The 23,469-nt window shown below is 47.2% G+C and overlaps 1 protein-coding gene across 6 annotated transcripts in view; it reads right to left on the bottom strand.

Annotated features, from left to right (window-relative positions):
* Positions 1–23,469, bottom strand: part of CLEC16A (C-type lectin domain containing 16A) — a 239,121-nt gene that overhangs the window by 214,776 nt on the left and 876 nt on the right. For 4 of the 6 annotated variants that reach the window (XM_010370242.2, XM_010370239.2, XM_010370240.2 and 1 more), the window contains exons 2-3: positions 10,768–10,896; positions 6,708–6,841 (exon numbers count right to left, since the gene is read on the bottom strand). In XM_010370242.2, coding sequence (XP_010368544.1) covers positions 6,708–6,841; positions 10,768–10,896 — 263 coding nt within the window. Of the gene's footprint in view, positions 1–1,498; positions 1,548–6,707; positions 6,842–10,767; positions 10,897–23,469 lie in introns of those variants that run through there. The other 2 variants (XM_030925091.1, XM_030925090.1) reach the window with 2 other exon arrangements.

Genomic DNA, 23,469 nt, shown 5'->3' with positions numbered 1-23,469 from the left:
GGGAGATTAGCTGGTGTGTGGGCATTTTCACAAACCACCCATGGATGAGGGTAAAAAGCTGCCCACTTCTGCCATCACAAATCACATCATCAACTCTGAATGCCACAACAGGCCACACTAGGGTTTTTTTCCTCCTTATATAGCAACATGATTTCATAAAGGTCACTTTCTGCTGAATCCCTACTATATGCCGGCCACTGGGCTGAGTGCTTTACATGACCATCAACCATCACATGATCCTGCTCATTCTTTCCATTTTGCAGATGAGCAAAAACATCTCAGAAACGTTCACTTACCCGTGCACAGAGACAGTCAGAGAAGGGATTCAAACTTAGGTCTGATGTCAGAGTTTGTCATGCATTATGGGGGCCCAATAACGAAAACTGGGTGATGAGGGCCCAAGGGCACTGGGGTCAACTGAAGAGCAACCCCTACTCCCCAGCTCCCAGCCCCTGGCCCTGCAGAAATGCAGGCCAGTATGGTGAGTGCTTTCAACTGTGAAGAGAGGCAAAACCAGATTCCAACACTGCATCTCCTGATCCTGACATGTTTGCCACTGAATAAACTAGCTTTTTTTTTTTTTTTTTTTTTTTTTGAGACAGAGTCTTGCTCTGTCGCCCGGTCTGGAGTGCAGTGGCCGGAACTCAGCTCACTGCAAGCTCCGCCTCCCGGGTTTACGCCATTCTCCTGCCTCAGCCTCCCGAGTAGCTGGGACTACAGGCACCAGCCACCTCGCCCGGCTAGTTTTTTGTATTTTTTAGTAGAGACGAGGTTTCACCGTGTTAGCCAGGATGGTCTCGATCTCCTGACCTCGTGATCCGCCCGTCTCGGCCTCCCAAAGTGCTGGGATTACAGGCTTGAGCCACCGCACCCGGCCTAAACTAGCTTTTAAAGCTGTGCTGGCCAGCAAAAAACACGTCTATCAGTCAGCTGCAGCCTATGGCCTACAGTTCGATATCTTGGTGTTGGGCCCTTGCCAGACATATTTCCCTCTGTGTTCTTACCAGCCACCTGCAAGGCAGGCACTGCTGTCCCATCGCCTATCCTTCAGGCTGCTGTTGTGTGAGCGCTGCACCAGCTCACCTGCCAGGCCCCCAGGACAGCTAAAGGCAGAACACGATTGACACCTGCTGGGGGCATGGTTTGGAGCCTTGCTACTCAGAGTCTTGTCTTCAGATGGGCAGCACAGCAACCCCGGAGCTTGTCAGACCTGCAGGATATTGGGCCCTGGCCCTGCACCACGGAGTCAGAATCTCCAGGGGTGGGCCCAGCACTCTGCATGTAAGAAGTGTGCATGGCTCCCCACACGTGCTCATGTTTGGGAGGCTCTGGGTTCAATCGTGGACTTGGACTGGCCTGCTTGTGTCCACATCTCACACCTGCCACTTCCTAGCTGTGTTGTGACCTTGGGCAAACTGCTCACCCTCCCCACGCCCCAGTTCCATGAAGCCAAAACTTCCTCATGAAGTTGTGGTAAGGATGAATGGAGAAAACGTACAGAAAGCACTCAGGACAGTAGTAGTAGTAGTCATCACTGATCCTTTGGCTGTATGAATGGACAGTATGGGCCACAATGCAAGCACTCGATAATGTTAACAGCTATTATTCTTCTTATTACTGTTATTTGGAGATTCAAAATCTCAGCTTTAGCCAGGTGTGATGGTGTGTGCCTGTAGTCCCAGCTTGAGCCCAGAAGTTCAAGGCTGCAGTGAACCATGATCGTATCACTGGAGTCTAGCCTAGGCGACAGGGTGAGACCTGTCTCTAAAAACAAAACAAACAAAGAAAATCTCTATCACATTCCGAGACTGAACACAGTTGCTCTTGGGTGAAGAGGAAATAAACCATTAAGTTATCTGGAGCCGTTGAGGTATCTAACTGAGGTCAATCAAAGTATTACTCAACGGTCTGTTGGGAATCATCAAAAACACCACAAAGAAGAATCTGGGAGCCTGGGATCATGACGGAAGCCACAGTGTGGGCCCGTGGCGTGGTCCTCCTTGGCAGCCAGTTCTCCGGGAAAGCCAATGCATTCAGAAAAGCCACCGTGCACTCTGAGCAGGCATGGCAGACAGGCTGTGCGGTCTGTAGTCTTAGAAGGGCGGTTTTCAAAATCTCCTGAGCATAACAACTCCTGACGCAGTGCTTGGGGATCCCTCCAAGCAAGGAGTCAATGGGTCTAGGGCAGAATCTTAGGAATCTTAATGTTTTTTAAGATGGGGATATATACATCACAAATCCTAAGTGGACAGTTTGACATATGTGGAAATATACATACATGTACATGTATGATATGGTATGGCTGTGTCCCCAACTAAGTCTCATCTTGAATTGTAGTTCCCATAATCCCCACATGTTGTGAGAGGGACCAGGTGGAGATAATTGAATCATGGGGGTGGTGTCCCCCATCCTGTTCTCGTGAGAGTGAGTTTTCATGAGATGTGATGGTTTTATAAGGGGCTTTCCCCTTTGCTGAGCACTCATTCTTCTCCTTGCTGCTGCCATGTGAAGAAGGACGTGTCTGCTTCCCCTTCTGCCATGATTGCAAGTTTCCTGAAGCCTCCCTAGCAATGCTGAATTGTAAGTCAATTAAACCTCTTTCCCTTATAAATTACCCAGCCTTGAGTATATCTATGTATGTAAAACACATATGTATGTTGTATCAGTCCATTGAGAATTAGTCCATTCTCAATGGACTGATACAACATACATATGTGTTTTAATTCTCAATGGACTGATACAACATACATATGTGTTTTACATACATAGATATACCTCACAAACCCTAAGTATCCAGCATGATGAAGTTTTACATATACACACAGTGTAAGCACCATCCAGATCCCACAGCTGACATTTCTAGCTCTCCAGAAGGCTTCCTCACGCCCCTGCCCAGTCAGTACCTGCTACCCCAATGCAACCCTTATTCTGCTTCTAGCACATTAGACTCATTTTGCCTGTCCATGAACCTCATCTACTGGAAGCAGAGAGTACACACACTTTCTATGTCTGGCTCCTTTCACTTATTACCACATTTGAGGGCTTTCCAGGTTGCTGTGTATGCGATGGTACTAGTCCACTCCTTTTTTTCTTTTCCTTTTTCTTTTCCTTTTTGCTATAGAGTATTACATTCTCTGAATAGTACACAGTTTATTTATCCACCTGGAGTCTAACATGGGTAACATGTCGCCCAGGTGATTCTGATACCCAGAGCACTTATTTTTCTTTCTGTATCATTCTGGCTCTTGCTGGGGGAAAAGTAGGCAGGGGTAATGGGCTGGCAGGATAAGGAGCTGTTGGGGTGTCTTACTGAGCCCCGCTGTGACTGGTTAGTGGCTTCCAGACCACCAGCAGCACAGACGCCATACTGGGAGCTTCAGATGTACAACTGAGTCTCTTAGCTGCACCCTGGAGCTGGGACAGCCACAGGCTCCCTCCACTCCCCAGCAGGGACTTTTCCAGGGCCTCCAAGAGATGACTCTGTGGGTGGTGGGGGGCCACCATAGGACAGTTGGAGGCGCCTCTATTATCAGGCTGGGATTTTTCTACTACCCCCTCACTGTGTGGCTGACTTTCTGTGGTATCCTTTTCTAATAAACCCGGGAGCCTGTACGTAATCTCAGTCTCTCGGGACTCTGTCACTTAGGTCACTAACCCCAGCAAGCAACAGGTGCATTTGTGACATGGCTGCTTGTAATAGTGAAAAGCTGGAAACCACCTAAACGCCCATGGTCAGGTTAAATAGATTACAGCACAACAAGCTGCCACTCCTAAGCCAAACCAGGCAGGGTTACAGAATGGGACAATGAGATCTCAGATACACTGGGTGGCTAGGAAAAAGAAAAGCAAACAGCAGAATGGCTGGTGCACAATGAATTGTTAGGGTGAAATTCTGCAGAAACTTGACTTTATATTTTTCTAACATTTGGCTTTTCGTTGTTTAACAATGAGGACATTTTTTCTTCTGTAGTTAGAAAATAAAAATAAAAGCAAAGGTCGTCTATCCTCTTCACCCCTTACAAATCCAAGTTCTGTCAACGTGCAATGATTTCTACCCTTTTTGAAGGGCTTATAAAAGCACTGTGGTGAAGGGGCTATAAAGCCAGGGGCATCTACCTGGGTTTCCCACAGCAAGGCACCCTTTTTGGTGCCAGGACAAGAAGAGCCACGCATACCGCATGATCTCACTTACAGGGAGAATCTAAGACAGTCAAATTCATAGAAGCAGAGAGTCAAAGGGTGGTTACCAGGGACTGGGGAGGAGGGAAATGTGGAGACACTGATCAAAGGGTACCTTGCATGATGAGTAAGTTCCGGAGCTCTCGCGTACAGCACAGTGACTACAGTTCATCCTATTGCGTTACAGACTTGAAATCTGCTAACAGGATCTCACATATTTTCACCACACAATGTGTATGCACATACCCCCCCACACACAAATGTGAGGGGATGGGTATGTTAATTCACTTGATTGCAGTGATTATTTCACAATGTACACATATTTTTTGTGTGTATATATTAAATCAAGTTGTACACATTAAATATATATAATTTTTAAAAGCCATATAATTCAGAGAAAGCCTCGAAAAGCCGTAAGTTTTGATTGCCTCACCCCCATCTCAATCCAGTCACCCTGTGCCTAGCTGGGCTTTGAGAGGCTTCCCAGGGCAGGGACACTGAGGGTGATGTTGCCTTAAAGGATAAAATCGATCCATGGCCATGTCCTATCTGCCAGACCCTGTGCCTTGTTCTCAACACCTGCTCTCACGCTCACACCCAGCCACTCTATGCCGCAGCCACTGTGCTCTCCTCTTGACAGATGCACAAACAGCAGCTCAGAGCCTTCACTGTCCAGGCACATGCAGGGAGCAAGTATGGGGCAGAACTGGGCCTGGGACCTGGTTTAGTCTGAGTCCAGGAGCTGTGCCACTGAGCTGGATCCTCCCCTCAGAGCTTTCAGAAACCGCAGTCATTTCACATCCAGTGAAACAGGCACTGGTAACAAGGGAAACCATTTAGGGAGACAGGAGTCGGCCCACATTTGTCAACCTGCTGTCACTGGGAAGCGTAAGGCATCGCTGAAGCAGCAGCACCACCTAGCGGCAGCTGCAAGAGCCATCACTCAGCAGCCCTTTCTCCTCTCCCTCTTGACCAGAGGAATGCCACCATCTCTATCTACCTCTTTCTGCCCACTGCAGACTTTTTTCAGACCTGTCCTGGGGACTGAGAGCCTGCCTCTGATATAGACATTTGGCCACTTGTCCCCTACTTCTGGTGGGCAGGGCCAGGACTTGGTGAAGTCACCTTGGAATAACAAAGCTAGCGGTCTAGCATGGAGGATTAGGAACCAAATCAGGGTTTATCAGCCTCGGCACTGGGGACAATTTGGGCTGGGTAATTCCCTGTTGTGGGGGGCCTGTGCTTAATGTATAGCAGCATCCCCACCTTCTATCCACTAGATGTCAGCAGCACCCCCAAGAATGTTTTTAGATGATGCCAGACGTCCCCTCACTGAAGACCACTGAGCTAATCACCTGGGATGAAATCTTCTCTCTTCTGGCTTTGCTACAGCTGGCACCTGGGTGTTAAAATGAAAGCACTGACAGCACCTGCCTCTCGGGGTGGTTGTCAGGGATGAAGAAACTGAGGCTCAGTGCGGGCAGGTAGGAAGTTCAGAGTCACACACTCACTAGCTGGGTGGAGGGACTGAAGCAGGAGGGTTGGTACCAATGCCCACACCCCTGCCTGCCCTCTGGCCGAGGTTCCTTGTCCTGCTTCTTCCAGTGCTTATTCCGTTGGCTGATGATTCAGTGACCCCAACTCTTTAACAGCAAGTTATAAAGAAGTGCAAACACCCCCAGCACCATCAGCAGAGGGGAACCCACTCATAGTACCCACCACACAGAAACAAATACAGGGTTAGGGACTGAACTGTGTCCCCCTCAGGTTCCTACGTTGAAGCTCTAACCCCCATTGTGACTGTATTTGAAGGAAGGGCCTTTGGGGAGGTAATTAAGGTTAATGAGGTCATAAGGGTGGGGGCTCTCATCCAATAGGACCAGTGTCCCCATAGAAGGAGAAAGAGACACGAGCAAGCACCCTCTCAATCTCTCTGCACTCACACATAGATGAAAGGCCACGTACAGCAAGAGGGTGGCTGTCTGCAAGCCAGGAAGAGAGCCCTCACCAGAAACCGACCCTGATGGCAACCTGATCTTGAACTGTTTTCGGTTGGAGACAAGGTCCTGCTCTGTCACCCAGGCTGGAGTGCAATGGCACAATCACGGCTCACTGCAGCCTCAATTTCCTTGACTTAAGCAATCTCCCTGCCTCAGCCTCCTGGGTAGCTGGGACCACAGGCGCACACCACCACGCCCAGCTAATTTTTATGGTTTTTTGTAGAGATGGGGTTTCACCTTGTTGTCCAGGCTGTTCTCAAACTCCTGAGCTCAAGTGATCTGCCCACCTTGGCCTCCTAAGGTGCTGGGGTTACAGGGATGAGACACCATGCCTGGGCAATCTTGGACTTCTATCCTCCAGAAGAGTGAGAAAACAAATCTCTATTGTTTAACCCATTCAGTCTACGGTACTTTGTTAGGATAGCCCGAGCAGACTAATACACTCAGTAAGCACACAGAAAACCATGCTAAACTTCACCCTGCTAGATGCCCAGCAGTACGGAGGCAAATACCAAGGAATGTCCTTACAAAGTGAGGTCTCGTGACTGATATTCTCAAAGAGGATGTTCAAGGTCTGCAGCAGCTGAACGCACACATAACGGCCTGACTTTTGCCGCAAGATGTTCAAGAAGAAAACAAACATATTCTTCTCCAGGAAGAAGCTGAGGAGAGAATGGAAAAGCGTCAATAGTTTGCTTCCACGTGTGGAAATGGAAATTATTATCTGGTTTCATTCACAACACAAGTATTAGATTCACCCCGCTACCCCAAGATACCTGCACAGATCATGCCACTCATTGTCACCTGCCACAACTGGAATTCACAGCAAAGGAATAAGATAATTCTGAGTATTAAATGAATTTTAGCCCTGGGCACAGGGGCTCATGCCTGTAATCCCAGTACTTTGGAAGGCTGAGGCAGGAGAATTGCTTGAGGCCAGTTCAAGACCCAGCCTGGGCAAAATAACCAGACCCCTGCCTCTACAGAAAAGAAAAAAAAAAAAAATTAGGTGGTGGTGCATGCCTGAAGCCCCAGCTACTCAGGAGGCTGAGGTGGGAGGATCGCTTGAGCCCAGGAGTTCAAGCCTGCAGTGAGCTATGATCAGGCCACTGCACACCAGCCTGGGTGACAGAGCCAAAAAAAAAAGTTCCCAAAAAGCTTTACCCCTACAGGTTTCTTCCCCTTAACCACCAGTTTAATCATGAGAAACCCAGGAGACAAACTCAGATTGGGGGACAGTCCACAGGAGACCTGGCCAGCATTTCTCAAAACTTTCAGGATCGTAAAAACAACAGAAGACTACAAAAGAGTCACGGAACAGAGGAGGCCGGGGAGATATGACAACCAAATGTACTGTGGTTCCCAAATTGTCAAGTTCTAGGGGAAAATAACTAGAAAGAAATACACAGGTACTGATGTGGTGGAGAAACCCTACTAACCCATCTGCAAGTCTGTTTCTGCCTTTCTCCTTGTGGAAAGGATACTTGTCTGTCCACAGCCCAGTGGCACTGGCTTCTAGGGGTACACGTTGGCTCTTTTAGTCTTGAAAAGGAAACAGACCATCCAGTGCCTTTCTTTCAAGGAAGAGAATGACGTTTCCAGTTATGTGTTCTCTGTACTCAAGCTAACACCACATAATCTTGCATCTGGGACACCTGGAAGAAATGAGGTGTGCCTGCGGGTTGACTCAGTTGTGGGTGCCTCTCTGTCCTTGTCTGGCATCTCCACAGTGGTGAGGTCATGGGCCTGGAACTTACTCAGTGCTGCCTGATTCTGTCTGAATCCATGAACAGGTAAATGAATAAATTTAAATGGCCTAAAAAAGACCCTTACAATCTTCTCCAACTCGGAGGCCCATCTGCCTGTAAATGCCATCCATGTTGACCTCCAGAGTATTTCTGTTATGTGGCCTATTTTGTCCACCTTCGGTTCAAGTTGCATACATCAGTGACTCCTAAGGGTCACCAGCAAACTCACTGCCGCACTGTCACCAACTTGGGAGCTTGTTAAAGTGCCTGTACCTAGATCTTGCCCCAGGGATGGACTCAGTAGGTCTAGCATAAAATCCATGAACCCAGATTTTTAAAAACTTCATAGGGGAGTGGGCAACTCGTTGGAAAAACAGGGTGATTGTAGGATTGGAGCATCTTATAGTACCAGGAAGTAGTAAGTGCTCAAAAATCAAAAGGAACAGAGCATATCAAGGGGACACAATAACCAGCCTTAAAGAGCTCCTAATAGCCAAAGCTGAAACAACTTGAGCAACGAAATAACAACATATTGAATGACACTGAATTATAGCCCAAAGTGTAAATAAATATCCATGAGTCCATATTAATATAAGCAAATGACAGCATAAATAAATGAGAGAGAAGAGATGAACCTTCCATGCAGAAGAATTTCAAATAATATATGTAGATACTGCCCCCTTCTAGAAGGTAGACCTTAACCCCCACTCCCTCATCATGAAAAGGTGGGGTAGACTTGGTGACTCTCTTCTAAAGAACAGGGTGGGGAAAGGAGGAAAGAGTAGTTTCATAGTAGAGAAACCTAGCAGACAGCACCCTAACCAGGTGATAAAGGTAACATCACCAGGATGTCATGTGGACATTGTGAGTGCCCTGCGATAATGGCATGAGAGGGGCACTTTACTACTACAGCTTACTTCCCCTTAACCGCCAGTTTAATCATGAGAAAAACATGATTTCCCCCAAACCCAGACTGAGGGACATTCCACAGGAGATCTGGCCAGCATTTCTCAAAACTTTCAGGGTCGTAAAAACAACAGAAGACTAAAAAAGAGTCACGGAACAGAGCAGAATGGGGAGATATGACAACCAAATGTACTGTAGGAACATGGATGGGACCCTAGGACAGAAAGAGGGTATTAATGAAAAGCTGGCAAAATCCAAATGGGGGCTGAAGTTGACTCAAACACTGTACCAAGCTCAGTTTCTTAGTTTTGCCCAGTGCACCTTACAATGGGAACTTTCTGTACTATCTTTGCAACTTTTTTATAAATCTAAAATTACTTCAAAATTTTAAAATGCAATAAAAACAAAATTTTCTTAGGGACTTTTTGGATAGCTGTTTAAAAATCATGGGGATTCCAAGAGCTCAGCAGCTGTTCTAAGATGACAGATGGACTAAGAAAGTCCATTCTAGGCAGGGAGCAGTAGCTCACGCCTGCAATCCCAGCACACTGAGAGGCTGAGGAGGGAGAATTGTTCAAGCCCAGGAGTTTGAGACCAGCCCGGGCAACAGAGCAAGACCCTGTCTCTACAAAAAATATAAGTCCATTCCAGTCAAGCAGGGGCACAGTTCCTAATCTTTAACCCAAGGGTCTCTTCTCATTTCCAACAAGATATTAAAAAAAAAAAAAAAATCCGTTAAAAATAGAACACCTTTACTTTTTAAAAATGAGATTTAAAAGTGGCCTCAATGTTTATAACACACACACACACACACACACACACACACACACACACACACCCGTGTTTGGTGGTTGTCATAACCCAGTCCCAAATCCTTCTGCACTAAGACATCAAGGCAGATCTGTTAGGGAGGTAGTTCACAGTTAACAGCCCTTGCTTTTTTTTTTTTGAGACGTGGTCTCACTCTGTCACCCAGGCTGTGGCAAGATCATGGCTCACTGCAGCCTGCACCTCCTGAGCTCAGGCAATCCTCCCACCTCAACCTTATGAGTAGCTGGGACCAGAGGCACACAAAACCATGCATGACTAATTTTTAAATTATACATAGAGACAGGGTCTCCCTATGTTGTCCAGGCTGGTCTCGAACTCCTGGGCTCAAGCGATCCTCCTGCCTCAGGCTCCCAAAGCACTGGGATTACAGGTGTGAGCCACTGCGCCTGGCGGCCCTTGCTTTTTAACTGTCCAGTGAGGCACATCTGGCTTTATCATCTGCTATCATTTATTCCTGGTACCAGGCACTGGACAAAAAGAACTTTTTCTCTCTCCTTTAAAGGTAAAGAAACTGAGGCTTAGGGAGATGAAGAGCCTGACTGAGGACTGCTCACCTAGGAAGTAGGAGAGTTGGGGGAACCCCTCACAGATTCTGGGTGTGTGTCACCTTTCCACCGCTTATCAGCTATGTGACCTTGAGCAAAAAAGGGGACACCAACTGGGCCTCTACCACGGGGTGGGTGGGAAACTTAGCTGGATTGTCTCATCAGGAGCTCAGCCCTGTGCCTGGTCATCAGTAAACATGGTAACTGGGAGCCCCCAGTGACTCCCGCAGGGCACAGGCCTTCTGTTCATGTCAAATCTAACCACCAGACATGTTCTCCTTCCTTTGGGAAAAGAATCAGACACAACCTGGAGGAAAATTAACCCACGACATTTTCAGGTTTTCTAGAGATACTCATTTCCATAACTTCCCCATTTTTGGCTTGGATTTCTATAGTGTTTCAAGGGCACTTCTTTTTTACAGCTAGACAGAGATAGATATCTGGGCAAGATCAAATTAGCGTCAAATCCTGACATCACCCGGAATGACTCATGGTATACATTTAGAAAAACATTCAAAGAAGAATAATCAAAAAACAGCAATCATTAGAAACCCTTACTCAAATACAGAGCTGTCATTTTGATCTCCCCAGATCAGGATCTCGGTGATGGAGCGGATGGTCTCCACTAGCAGGTTCCGGTTCTGTTCTGTGACTGTGGTGTTTTTGGTCAAAACGTGGTAGAGATACCTGAGAGAAATGAGAGAAAAGGAAATAAAAGGTTACCAACCGAAATGCAAGCCAAGTTCAATGACCATTTGCAATATTTTGGAGACAATACAGCAATGCTGTCTCAGGTTTGGGTAATGCAATTTCCCATTCAGACTAGATGTAACTCACAACCCAAGAAAAATAGCAGACAAAGCTTTGAAGGGTTAAACCGAGGACACACCAACCCAGACTGAGACAAGAAAATCGTCAAACCCTTGAAGTCAGCTACTCTCAAACTGCAGTGTGCAAGAGAATCACCTGGAGAACTGAATCAAGTGGGGGCTCCTGGGGCTCCCTGGGAGATTCAGATTCAGCAGGACTGAGAGAAGAGCAAGTAGCCACCTGTTTCACATGCTCCCCGTGATGTTGATGCCTTCAGAGCAAGTGGGGACATACAGCTCAGGCTGGATGCCTAACACGGGACCTGCTGCCAGGCTAATGAGGTTTAGAGAGATGGAGCCACAGGTTAGGAAGGCTGGGTCCCAGAGCAGTTGCTGGGACAAAATTCACATGCAATTCCCGTTGGAATGCTCACAGTCGCTCTCAAGTGCAGTGTGCCCATCAGAACTTATGGCTCAAATGATCTGGGTGGTTTGCAGGCCAAGGGCAATGGTGTTATTTGCTGAGAACAGACTGTTAAATTCACTGAGTTAAATGGACTGGCTGGGAGCAGTGGCTCATGCCTATAATCCCAGCACTTTGGGAGGCCGAGGCGGGTGGATCACCTGAGGTCAGGAGTTCGAGCCCAGCCTGGCCAACATGGTGAAACCCCGTCTCTACTAAAAATACAAAAATTAGCTGGACATGGTGGCGGAAGTCTGTAATCCCAGCTACTCCAGAAGCTGAGGCAGGAGAATTGCTCGAACCTGGGAGGTGGAGGTTGCAGTGAGCCGAGATCACGCCATTGCACTCCAGCCTGGGTGACACAGCGAGACTCTAAATAAATAAATAAATAAACAAACAAACAAATGGGCTGGAGAGGCTATGGTGCTACACTTCATCTATCCAAACAGGCCTGAAGGCCAGGTGCTGGAGCAGAGACAGGTAGACACCATCCAGTCCTCACGGCCTCTTTACTGGTGGGAGAGACCAAAAGAATCACCAAGGCCAGTCCTGAGCAGTGCAAGGACTAGAAGTCTGGCTGGACACCCCGGGAGTGCCACCAGGCACAGCTTTTAAGACGGCTTCTCCAGGGCCCACAGCCCCAGGTAACTTCACCTGTCAAGGCAGCTAAGGCTTGAGAAGGAAAAGCAGACACCAAGAAGCAGCAACTCAGGAAAAGTCCCCTCCCCTCCTGATTTCTTTGATGGCCAACTTCAGTTTACAGGGCTGGGGGTCTGGTGAGAGCAAGGAAGGAAAGGGGTAGATAGGACTGTCCCATTTACAATCTCTAAAAACAGGTAAGAGATAAAGAGGAAGCAGCTTGAAGATGAAACAATAAAGAACAATCTGCTATTTAAAGATGCTAGGGTTTATTTATTAACACTGTTACTATTACGCTTTAAAGACCTAGTATAATCAAGCATTTAATTTTATTAATTAGAAATTGCATGTAATTTTTAATATGCAGTAATTAGAAGAGCCTTCAAAAAACACAAATCCTCAACCATTTGTACCCAAATCTACCAACAAGGATGCAGGTGGCAGCATGGGCCCAGTTTCCCTCTGTAATTAGGTAAATCAAACAGCACTTGAACCACCCTGGGATGAATCGTTGGAGGACCCGCTCCCAAATCTACATCTTCATCTTGCCTCAAGTGCATCTTCCCCAAGAATTTCAAAGAGCAGAGTTTTCCAAATTGCAGTTCCCAGGCATCTTGCATCAGAATCACCTTTGTAAGCTGTTCCAGAGCCACTGAATTGGACTTTTGGTGGAGGGCCCCAATCTCACTGAAGTTTGACAGTCACCGTAACACTCCAGCTGTGGCCATCAGTGACAGTCCCCACGCAGGCCCCCATGTGCCCAACACCCTGCCAGTGACAAGCACTGTTGGCAATGTGGGGGAAAGGCAGATCCTCCCTCCTCTCTTCTGTGCACATCTATTAGCATCACACATCATACTTCTGGTCCATGGGAGGTGGTGGCTTAGGTGAGTGGGTCTGCTCTGAAGATCCCCAACAAGGAGAGGACATTTTAAATTCTTTAGGACCACATGACTTCAACTGATGGGGCTTTCTGCTTAGAATGCCCTTGCTGTCCTTGTCAACCAGCAAACTCTTACTTATATTTCAAAACCCAGCTCGGGCCTCTCTTGGTAAAGCTTTCCCTACGCCCCCCTCCCAGGTGGATTTATTTGTTCCCTCCTCACTGGCACCTCTGTACCCACACATATTTGCTACTGCACAGCCCACCCTCATTTGCAAAGATCTGCCTCCCTTACTAGACCTGAGTTCCTCAAGGTCAGCACCATCACCTTATTCATCTTGGTGACCCCAGTATACTCCAAACATCTGATACACAGCAGGTGTTCAATAAATGCTGAATGGGATGGTCTTAGATCAAAGCATACACGACTGAACCTAGCCAGGGATCCAAATGCCAGACACGGCAAAAGACAGTGCAGAGCTATGGTAAAGAGGTCAGGAAGTAGAGAAAGTCTGGCATTTCCTGAGAGGCACTAGATTATATGGTTAATTACAAACACTGGTATAATTAGAACATATGGTTAATCACAGACACTGGAATGCCTGGGTCTGAGCACACCTCCATCACTTATTAGCTGGGTGATCCTGAGCAAGTTACTTTTTCTCTGTGCACCTCAGTTATCTCACCTGTAAAATGTAAACAGCAGTGGTACCTAAATACTTTAGTACCTAGCTATTTTGGTGGTGGTGGGAGATAACAGATAACAAACCTGGCAGTTACTATGTATGATACAAGTGCTAGTTATTGTTATTATTGCCCTCATTAAATAATTTCTTCAGGAAAAAGTCCTAGTAACTACCAGAAGGCCCTTACAGGCAGAGAGGGCAGGGCAGTAAGTCCTGAAAAGAAGATTCTAGGAACCCCCACGTGCCTGGTTCTCTGCGAGGGCTTCATGTGACCTACAGACTCACAGTAACCTGAAGATGTGCACACTGCTGCCACTGCACAGGCCAAGACAGCAAGTGAGGTTTGGGGACGTTCAGTAGCTCGCCCACAGCCCTGTGGCCCGGAAGCAGGGTCTGAGAATTCCGTTTGTTTCTTGGCCGCTCAGTATTTGGCGTTCTTTGCCCTGGTCGATGGCGCCATCTGCTGGGTATGTGGTGATGTTGCATGGGGGCTTTCCTGCACTAACGAAGCTGGGTGCCCGTTCATACATGTTTATGGACTGTTTGAATATCTTCTTTTGTGAGATGCCTGTGCAAGTCTTTTGCCTATTTTTAAAATGAGGCTGTGTGGCTTTTTCTTGCTTGTTTGGTGGGGTTCTTTATATACTCTGACCACAAATCCTTTACTGGAGATACATATTGCTAACACTTTTTCTGATGGTGGCTTACCTTTTCGCTCTCTTTATACTGGTCTTTGGATGAGCAGAAGTTCTTAATGTTAATGTAGTTCAATTTATTAATCTTGTCCTTGGATGATGTTTCTTGTATCAAGCTTAAGAGGTTCTTACCTACCCCAAGGTTATAGGGAAATGCTGTTTTCTTCTAACAAAGTTATTGTTTTACTCTTCACATTTTGACTTTGAGTACATCTGGAACTGATTTCTGTGTATGATATGAGGTATCGGCCAAAATTAATTTTTTCTATATGGAAATCTACTTGACTCAGCACCATTTACAGAAAAGGCCCTCACTTCTTTAGTGCACTCCAGCGCCACCACTGTCATTAATCAGGTGACCACCTGTGTGGGTCTCGTTCTGAATACTCCAGTATCATTGATCTATCTGTCTATCCTCGTATCAAGACCATACTGTATGATTACTGCAGTTTTACAGCAGACCTTGCCATGTGGTAATTAAGTCCTCCAACTTCTTTCCTTCTGTTTTCAATATTATATTGGCTATTCTTGGACCTTTTAATTTCCATATACATTTAAAAATCACCTTCATTTCCACAAAAATACCTGCTAAAATTTCCTTAGACTTGCCCTACATCTATGGCTAAATTTGGAGAGAACTGACATATTTACAAGAGTGTAACATTCTGATATTTACAGCATTTCTTTCCACGCTTACTTGACAGGAGTCTTGCAGATCTTTTGTTAGATTTGTTCCCAGGTAGTTGATATTTTTTTAATGCTATTGTAAATGATATTGTTTGAAATATTCATTTTCTAAATGTCTTTTGCTGGTATATGGAAATACCCACTAGATTTCAAGCTCCAAAGCTCAATGGGGGTTACACCTTCACCTTGCTCATCTTTCTGTCCCACAATGCCCTAGCACACTGTTTCACACAACATTTGAGGAAGAGATTCTCAACATATATTCGCTTGAATGTCATAGGGGAAAGGGCTGAATGGATTAAGATTTAATGTTTTAATGCTCTACCTAATTCCAGGGCTTTGGAATATCAGGTAACTCAACCACCTCAGAAAGATAAACATTTTAATAACTTTTTGTTGGTGGTGTTATTTTTTGAGGAGTCTCTCTCTGTCGCCAGGCTGGAGTGCAGTGGTGTAATCTGGGCTCACTGCAGCCTCCACCTCCTAGGCTCAAATGATTCTCCTGCCTCAGCTTCCCACGTAGCTGGGATTATAGGCGCAGGCCACCACGCCCAACTACTTTTAGTAGAGATGCGGTTTAGCCATGTTGGCCAGGCTGATCTTGAACTTCAGAGCTCAAGTGATCTGCCTACCTCGGCTTCCCAAAGTGCTGGGACTACAGGCGTGAGCCAGCCCACCTGGCCCATTTTAATAACCTTCTGATTCTAAACGTAACATTCACTTTAGAGAGGTCAGAAACTTTGACAACAATGAAAGAGAAATGACAACCATGGTGCCTAGAGATGACTCTGCTGCTGGAGTTGCGATCTCTTTCCTTGGGTCTTTTTCTTTCCTATGGATATTGACATAGTTGAGGTCATGTTGCATTATCCATTTCCATGCCAATCTTTTTTCACACCTCAGCTAAAACAAAGGCACTTTTTTTTGTTATTGACAACTGTCTGCAAATATCTGTAGTGGCCACACAGTATGCCACTGAAAGGACAAGCACAGCGGCAACTCTTTCCAAGGGCATTAAGACTCCTAATTGTTTGAGTGATAACAATGTTGCTATGACCATCTTTGTGTGCAAAGCTGTATCCTTATCTCAGAAAAGTTTCAAAAGACAGAAGAATTACCTTGCTACTTTGTTTGTTTGTTTGTTGTTGTTTTTTTTTGAGACGGAGTCTTGCTCTGTCGCCCAGGCTGGAGTGCAGTGGCCGGATCTCAGCTCACTGCAAGCTCCGCCTCCCGGGTTCACGCCATTCTCCTGCCTCAGCCTCCCGAGTCGCTGGGACTACAGGCGCCCGCCACCTCGCCCAGCTAGTTTTTTGTATTTTTTAGTAGAGACGGGGTTTCACGGTGTTAGCCAGGATGATCTCGATCTCCTGACCTCATGATCCGCCCGTCTCGGCCTCCCAAAGTGCTGGGATTACAGGCTTGAGCTACCGTGCCCAGCCTACCTTGCTACTTAATGGCAGCAAATTAAAATGTTTCTCTTACAAGGATAACCACTGTTACAATGATAATGTTTTTTCTCAAACTATGTATCTACCTCAGTAAAACAGTTGAAGCTTCCTATTACTGCCAGTCTCTGAGTGCTTTGTTTAATCCCGGAAACAATCGACCCTTTGGGGATGATGCTCTGGGAGCTGAGGCACTTGCCCAGGGCCCTGGTGCAGCACAGGAGGTGCCTAGGTTAGAATCAGGCAAGCTGAACTCCAGACCCCATGATTATAACCCTTCTAGGACTACAAAAATGCAAACAGTGAAGTAAGCAACAATTATATTGGCCAAGAATTTACATGAGGTTATGAATGCCTAACATACAATAATAATAATAATAATAATAAAGAAAATAAATTTTTAAAACACCAAATAGATAAACCAAAAAGCATGAAAATATTATCAGATCTTACAGAAAGTCCTTATAAAGTCCTCTTACTCCCATTTGTCTGGAAAAGAGCCAGCGTTCTCATATTCCCAACAGGAGCTCTGCAGATGCAGTCTCAGTATCCGAGCTTTGCCCGTTAGCTAACTCTCCACCGACAGATGAGCTTCAGAGTTTGAAATGCCTGGAGAAGAGAAGCTGCAACCAACACACTCGAGGTGCATCACCAAGGATGATGGACGTAAACAAATCCCACCTCAAGAGCTTCTGCTTTCTCAAGAGAGTCACTGATTTCACAAGTTAAACCACTGCAGTTAATAAAGCCTCGTCCCCTTCAAAAATGAGGAATTCAGTCCATTGCAGAGACAGAAATCCTAAGTCCAAGTTCATTTCAGTGACAGCATTTTCTGCAAGTGTTATGCCTTGTACCATAATATGGTATTATTAGGATGCTCCTCTTTCAAGATTTTGAAATGTATATTTGCAAGCTGGGGCGTGAGAAAGGATAAGCAGAATGATGCGAGGTCTGGGGGTTAGAAATTTAGCCCCCAATGTCCACACAGCTCCAAATAACAATGTCTCAGGTGTGGTACAGGGATGGAGGATGCAGAGCCTGTGTCTGTCTGGCCTTTCCAGCACTCGGGCAGAGGCACTGAAGACATTCCCCAGTGTGTCCCACTCTGTGCCCTGAAAACCACCATCTGGTCAGAGTTCAGCCTTCTGGCCAGCAGGATGGAGAAGGCAGGGTGGAATCAGGCTGGAGGATAAGTGAAGGTGTTCACAGGTGGTGCTTCCCCTGGTGAATCATCCCCCAAAGATGTCAAACAGGGCCAGCGAGTGAGGCTGGGCCGGGGATGTGTACGGTGTAGGCAGGGCTTTTAGCCCTAGAGAAAGTCACGGCTCTGGCACAGGTGCTGTGACCAAAACTGGGAAGAACAAGCAGTTGTTGGGAAAAAGACTGGCCTTTTCTGAAAACAGAGGTCTGCCTCTCGTTCATCCTATGACACATATTTGTTGATTGCTTACTATCTGCCAGGTCCTGTGCTGGCACCCCACAGTACCCAGCTGAACAAGCCATATAGGCTTTCATGATGCTTATGTTCAAATTGGGAGAAAATAACAAAAAGATATGTAACAAAGGAAGACAAGGTCTGAACCCCAGCCAGCTTCCTGAGGGCCTAACTCAAGGCTGGGATGAAAGTTTTAAAAACGTAAAGCTAACAGCCGAGCCGCTCTTTGGCAATGAGAAGTATATAATCATGTGTTAACTGTGTGGGACAGTGTGAGCAGGCACAGGAGAAGTTAGAGAAGACAGCAAAACTCTTGTTGGTTGAGGTCACCACGGCAATTTTTAGGGAAGAACTGGCATTTTCGGGATAGAGCTAGGGATTTGGATGGGCAGGAAGAAAAGAGCAGAGGAACTCAAGTGGACAAGCAAGGTGTGTGTGTGAGTGGACCACCAACGGGAGACACGCCTGGATGACAGCAGCTACTACTATAACTCACCAGCGGACGGCAGCAGCGCCCCACCCCACCCCCACCACGTGGACGCTCACCTCCAGTCTGCCCCTCCTCCAATCCATTCTGCCAGCTTCAGCCAGACCACAGCCTTTCTGTGGTTAAAAAACCTTCAGTGGTTCCCTCATGTTCTCACTCGTAGTCTGAATTCCTTAAGGTGATTTACAAGGCCCCAGGGGAACTGGCCTCTGGAGACTCTCCCAAGTATGGCTGTGAGCTTGGGTCCTCACCTCCTCTTCGTCCAATGAACACTCCCCTGCTGAACCACCTCAGTTCTGCCGATGTGCACTGCTCCCCTTGCCCCGCTAGGCTTTCTCAACTGCCTTTTCCTCTGCCTCAAACATCCTTCCTTTCACCTGACACCCCACTGCCTGATAACAATATCTGCCTACCAAGGATGTTCCTGGCTCCCTGTGCTCCCAAACTAGATGGTGGGAACAGAGTCTGGAGCACCCTGAAGGCCTGGAAGAACTTAGACATGACACAGTGGGTGCCTAGGACCCATAATGTGTGACGTGGTGAAGATGATATTTTAAGAAAATCAGGCCGGGCGCGGTGGCTCAAGCCTGTAATCCCAGCACTTTGGGAGGCCGAGACGGGCGGATCACAAGGTCAGGAGATCGAGACCATCCTGGCTAACACAGTGAAACCCCCTCTCTACTAAAAATACAAAAAAACTAGCCGGGCGAGGTGGCGGGCGCCTGTAGTCCCAGCTACTCGGGAGGCTGAGGCAGGAGAATGGCGTAAACCCGGGAGGCGGAGCTTGCAGTGAGCGGAGATCCGGCCACTGCACTCCAGTCCGGGCGACAGAGCGAGACTCCGCCTCAAAAAAAAAAAAAAAAAAAAAAAGAAAATCAAAGGCCGGGCGCGGTGGCTCACGCCTATAATCCCAGCACTTTGGGAGGCTGAAGTGGGTGGATCCCGAGGTCAGGAAATTGAGACCATCCTGGCTAACATGGTGAAACCCCGACTCTACTAAAAATACAAAAAAATTAGCCAGGCGTGGTGGCGGGCGCCTGTAGTCCCAGCTACTCAGGAGGCTGAGGCAGGAGAATGGCGTGAACCCGGGAGGCGGAGCTTGCAGTGAGCCAAGACCGCGCCACTGCACTCAAGCCTGGGCGACAGAGCAAGATTCTGTCTCACAAAAAAAAAAAGAAAAAAAGAAAAAAAAGAAAATCAACACGGCAATATTGTACCCCAAGCTCTCTAACACTGTCAGTGCCACCTTAGCCAAAACTGGAATGCACCAAGAGTAGGTGTGCATCTGTCAACCTGCCATGGATCCATTCCCCGCCTTCTTTGGGCAGTATCCCCTGATTCTCCCATGGGAAATCACCCTTTCCTCTCATTCTCTTCCACTAGCTTAAGTGGAGCTCATCCCACTCTTGCTCCAGGGAAGGGAATATGAGTGAGGAATGGCCAATCACAGCCCCTCTATACCTTTGGCCAGAGTGACAGCTCAGGGGTGGCATGAGACCTCATTGGTCCAGAGATACTCAATTCTGGACTTCTGCTGGCAGTATTAAGAAAAGAAGCTCTCTTTTCCCCCAGGAGTGCTAAGCTGATATGATGTAAGCCTGCAGCCTGCCTGAAAACGACACCAACAGGAAAAAGGTAGAGCTGAGAGGTGGAAAGAGGCAGATTTCTGATGGTTCCAAACACCTGGATTCAGCCACGGTTTAGCCGGAACAGACCATTCAGTGACTGGAGCTATTCAATCCATTTGGGGCTTAAGGCAATTCTAGGTGGGTTTCTGTCACTTGGAACCAAAAATCTTGACCCCTACACAAAGGAGACCAGAATGAAGGCCACAACACAAAAACAACCAAGTTCTACCAGCTGTAGACTTGCAGTCCCTGGTAAAGATGATGCTTCAGTAGCAATCAAATGATTCCATCACTCAGGCTTCTGCTTGGTGGTGGACATTTGTCAGTCAATGTCACAGCCTTGCCACTAATCTGGACAACAAACCACCCATGGTGTGTAGCAAATAACCTCTTGACTACTTCAATCTACCTGAGCTAAATCACTAACTCAGTTCAGCAGACAGAGACCACAGGTATGAAGTTTTCTACCATTTAGCAAAAGTAAAACCCTAACAGGAAAATTCCTTTCCAGTTTGCAAGCTGGTAGCATTACAAAGAATAAAGAAGCTAAAAACAGTTTCCAGCTCTTTGTGTTATCTTCTCAATCTTTCTGTAAATCTCAAACTGTTCTAAAAAGTAAAGTCTAGGCCGGGTGCAGTGGCTCACGCCTGCAATCCCAGCACTTTGGGAGGTCGAGGCAGGCGGAACACAAGGCCCGGAGATCAAGACCATCCTGGCTAACACGGTGACACCCCGTCTCTACTAAAAATACAAAAAAATTAGCCGGCCGTGGTGGCAGGCACCTATAGTCCCAGCTACCCGGGAGGTTGAGGCAGGAGAATGGCATGAACCCAGGAGTTGGAGCTTGCAGTGCACCGAGATCACACCACTGTACTCCATTCCAGAGCGAGACTTCATCTCCAAAAAAAAAAAAAAAAAAAAAAAAACAAAGAGGAGGGTTTCCAGATGCCTTGTGTGTTTAAATAAATAAATAAATAAATAAATAAATAAATAATTTAAACTATCTTAAACTTTTTCTCTCCATCCATACCACCCAGGTCAAGGCAAGAGTGTATTAGGAACTGTCACTTGTCACTGATAGGGTGACCAGTTTATACTAGTTTGTCTGGGACTTTCCCCAGTTTTAGCATTGAAAGTCCCATATCCTGGGAAACCCCTCAGCCCAGGCAAACCAGGACGGTTGGTCACCCGAAGTGTCAGATAAATCCCAAGCCCCTTCCTCCTTCCAGCCTTGTTTCCCACAGCTATCAGCCCCCACCTGGACATGCCACAGAACCCCCAGGGTCCTGGTCACAGTGTTCCGCCTCCCACACCTGCTGCCCACCGTGGTGGCTTCAGCTCGTTCTTGGAGAACCCGCGCTGGTGCTGCCTCCTCCAGAAAGCTCCCGAAAAGGGTTCCCATAGAACCCTGGGCCCATGGCGATCCCACACTTGTCACACTGTACAGTCACTGGCTCTACAGCTGTCTCCCCCACCAGCCTGCAAACTTCCTCAGGGAATGAGCTGTTCTGTACCCAAGACCCAAGATGTTTACTAACAGAGCCAAATGCAGAGTGGCACAAGCCCTGGGTGGGCACTGGCTGTTCACAGCACTCTTTTCCAAGTCCCTGGGGGATCTTCTAACCCCCTCACCAATACAAAAATCTCAGGTTCTTGCAGCTGTAATATGGATTAAGCTGATCTGCCTGATTCAGGGCAGGCAACTCGGGTTTCCAAAGAAGCATCCGATAGACATGTGATCTAAACAATGAACCCAGGCAGTTCCCAGCATACTGCAAAGGAACCAGAGACCGTTTACCATTCTCTGCTGGCTGGCAAAGATGCCCCATTGGCGATGAGACTCGGCCAAGTCAAAAGTGTCCTCAAACAGACTTATCGGGAAGTTTTACTGAGAACGACAGTATAATGAGCACAACCTTGGGAGTCAAATCCTGCCTCTGCCACCCTTCGGCTGCCGACACCTTGGGGCAAGTCACTGAAGCCCCTTGAACCTTAGTTTCCACTTCTGTAAAATGGAAACAATAATGGTTCCTGTAACTCACAGACTTGCGAGGACAAATGGAAATAACACAGGAAGTCCTTAGCAAGTACCTGGTACAGAATAACGCAATCGATATAGTAATAAATCAAGGTAATTTAAAAGGGCTAGAGTTAAGCAGAGTTAGGTGAGAGCCTGCAGGTACCTGGATGCTGGCAGGAAGCCCAACCTCCTCTGGATAACTCCCCTCCCCTCCTCAGCCACCTCCGCCCACTCAATAAATTCCTGAAATCCTTCAACCACTCCCTTTCCCGGCCAGCTGCCCTCCCATCTAAGATCCCTGCCTCCCTACCCACCCCATCCTTGTCCTGGGCCTCTTTCCTCCCCTTGTCTTCTCTCACCACCTCCTGCTCTAAAAGCGCCCCTCACCACATACTGAACCCTTCTGCTTCCCACTCTTCAAGACTCACAAACGTTTTACTAAATGCTGCTCCATGCTAGAAAGGTCACAGCTGAGAACTGCGGCCCTGCCACTATCCCTACTCCACTCCGGGGGACACATGAGAAGTCCCTATCTAATTCCCTCCCACCAATCCTTTCCACAGCCCCGTCTCCCTTCCACTACTTCCCACCATATCCCTAACCCTATCCTCCTCCTTTCCCATTAGTAGTCTCAGGATCTCCCTCTGGAAACCTGCCTATTTCTTGACACGGAAGGCTTGTCTACTCCCCTCTTCAGCATCCCCGCCATTTCCCTCCCGAAAGCCTTCCCCTGCACAGAGATCTCTATTTTTCATCATCCTCCACACCTGCCCCCAAATCCCGGGTCTTGGCCTGCTCTTCACCTCTCCCCAATTCAGCCATTCATTTTTTTACTCTTTAAGTAGGCAGAGAGCAGTACCAGATGCTGGGAATACAACTGTGAGTAAACCAAGCAGTCTCTGAAGTGCCAGTTTAATAGGAGACAGAAAGTAAGTATAAATTAAAAATAAAGAATAATTGCAGAGAGTGGCGAAGCACTCAATGAAAGCAAGAGAAAGAAATATGTGATGGATAGGAACTGGGATGGGGGGAGCATGTTAGGTAGGGTGGTCTGGGAAGGCCTTGCTGAGCTGATGATAAACACAGCTACCACTACTGGCCATCTGCAGATGGGGATCTGGAGGCTCAGAGAGGTGAAGTAATTTGCCCAAGGTCACACAGCCAGTAAGTGGTGGTGTCAGGATTTGAATGCAGGTGTGGCTGCAAAGCCAGTCTCTTAACTTCTGTGCACTCCTGGTCCCAAGACCCTATTTGCCATTTGTTCTCCCCCAGAGCTGTAGAGTCATTTCCTTCTCAGAGGTCTCTATTTTTCATCATCCTCCCCACTCGCCCCAAAATGCTGGGTCTCAGCGTGCATGCCCCCAGCTTAGACTCCCCTCGGAA

This window comes from Rhinopithecus roxellana, chromosome 20 (genome assembly GCF_007565055.1).
Source record: "Rhinopithecus roxellana isolate Shanxi Qingling chromosome 20, ASM756505v1, whole genome shotgun sequence".
Classification (NCBI taxonomy): domain Eukaryota; kingdom Metazoa; phylum Chordata; class Mammalia; order Primates; family Cercopithecidae; genus Rhinopithecus; species Rhinopithecus roxellana.
The sequence above is the reverse complement of the archived record's forward strand: the minus strand, read 5'-3'. Positions and strand labels throughout refer to the sequence as shown.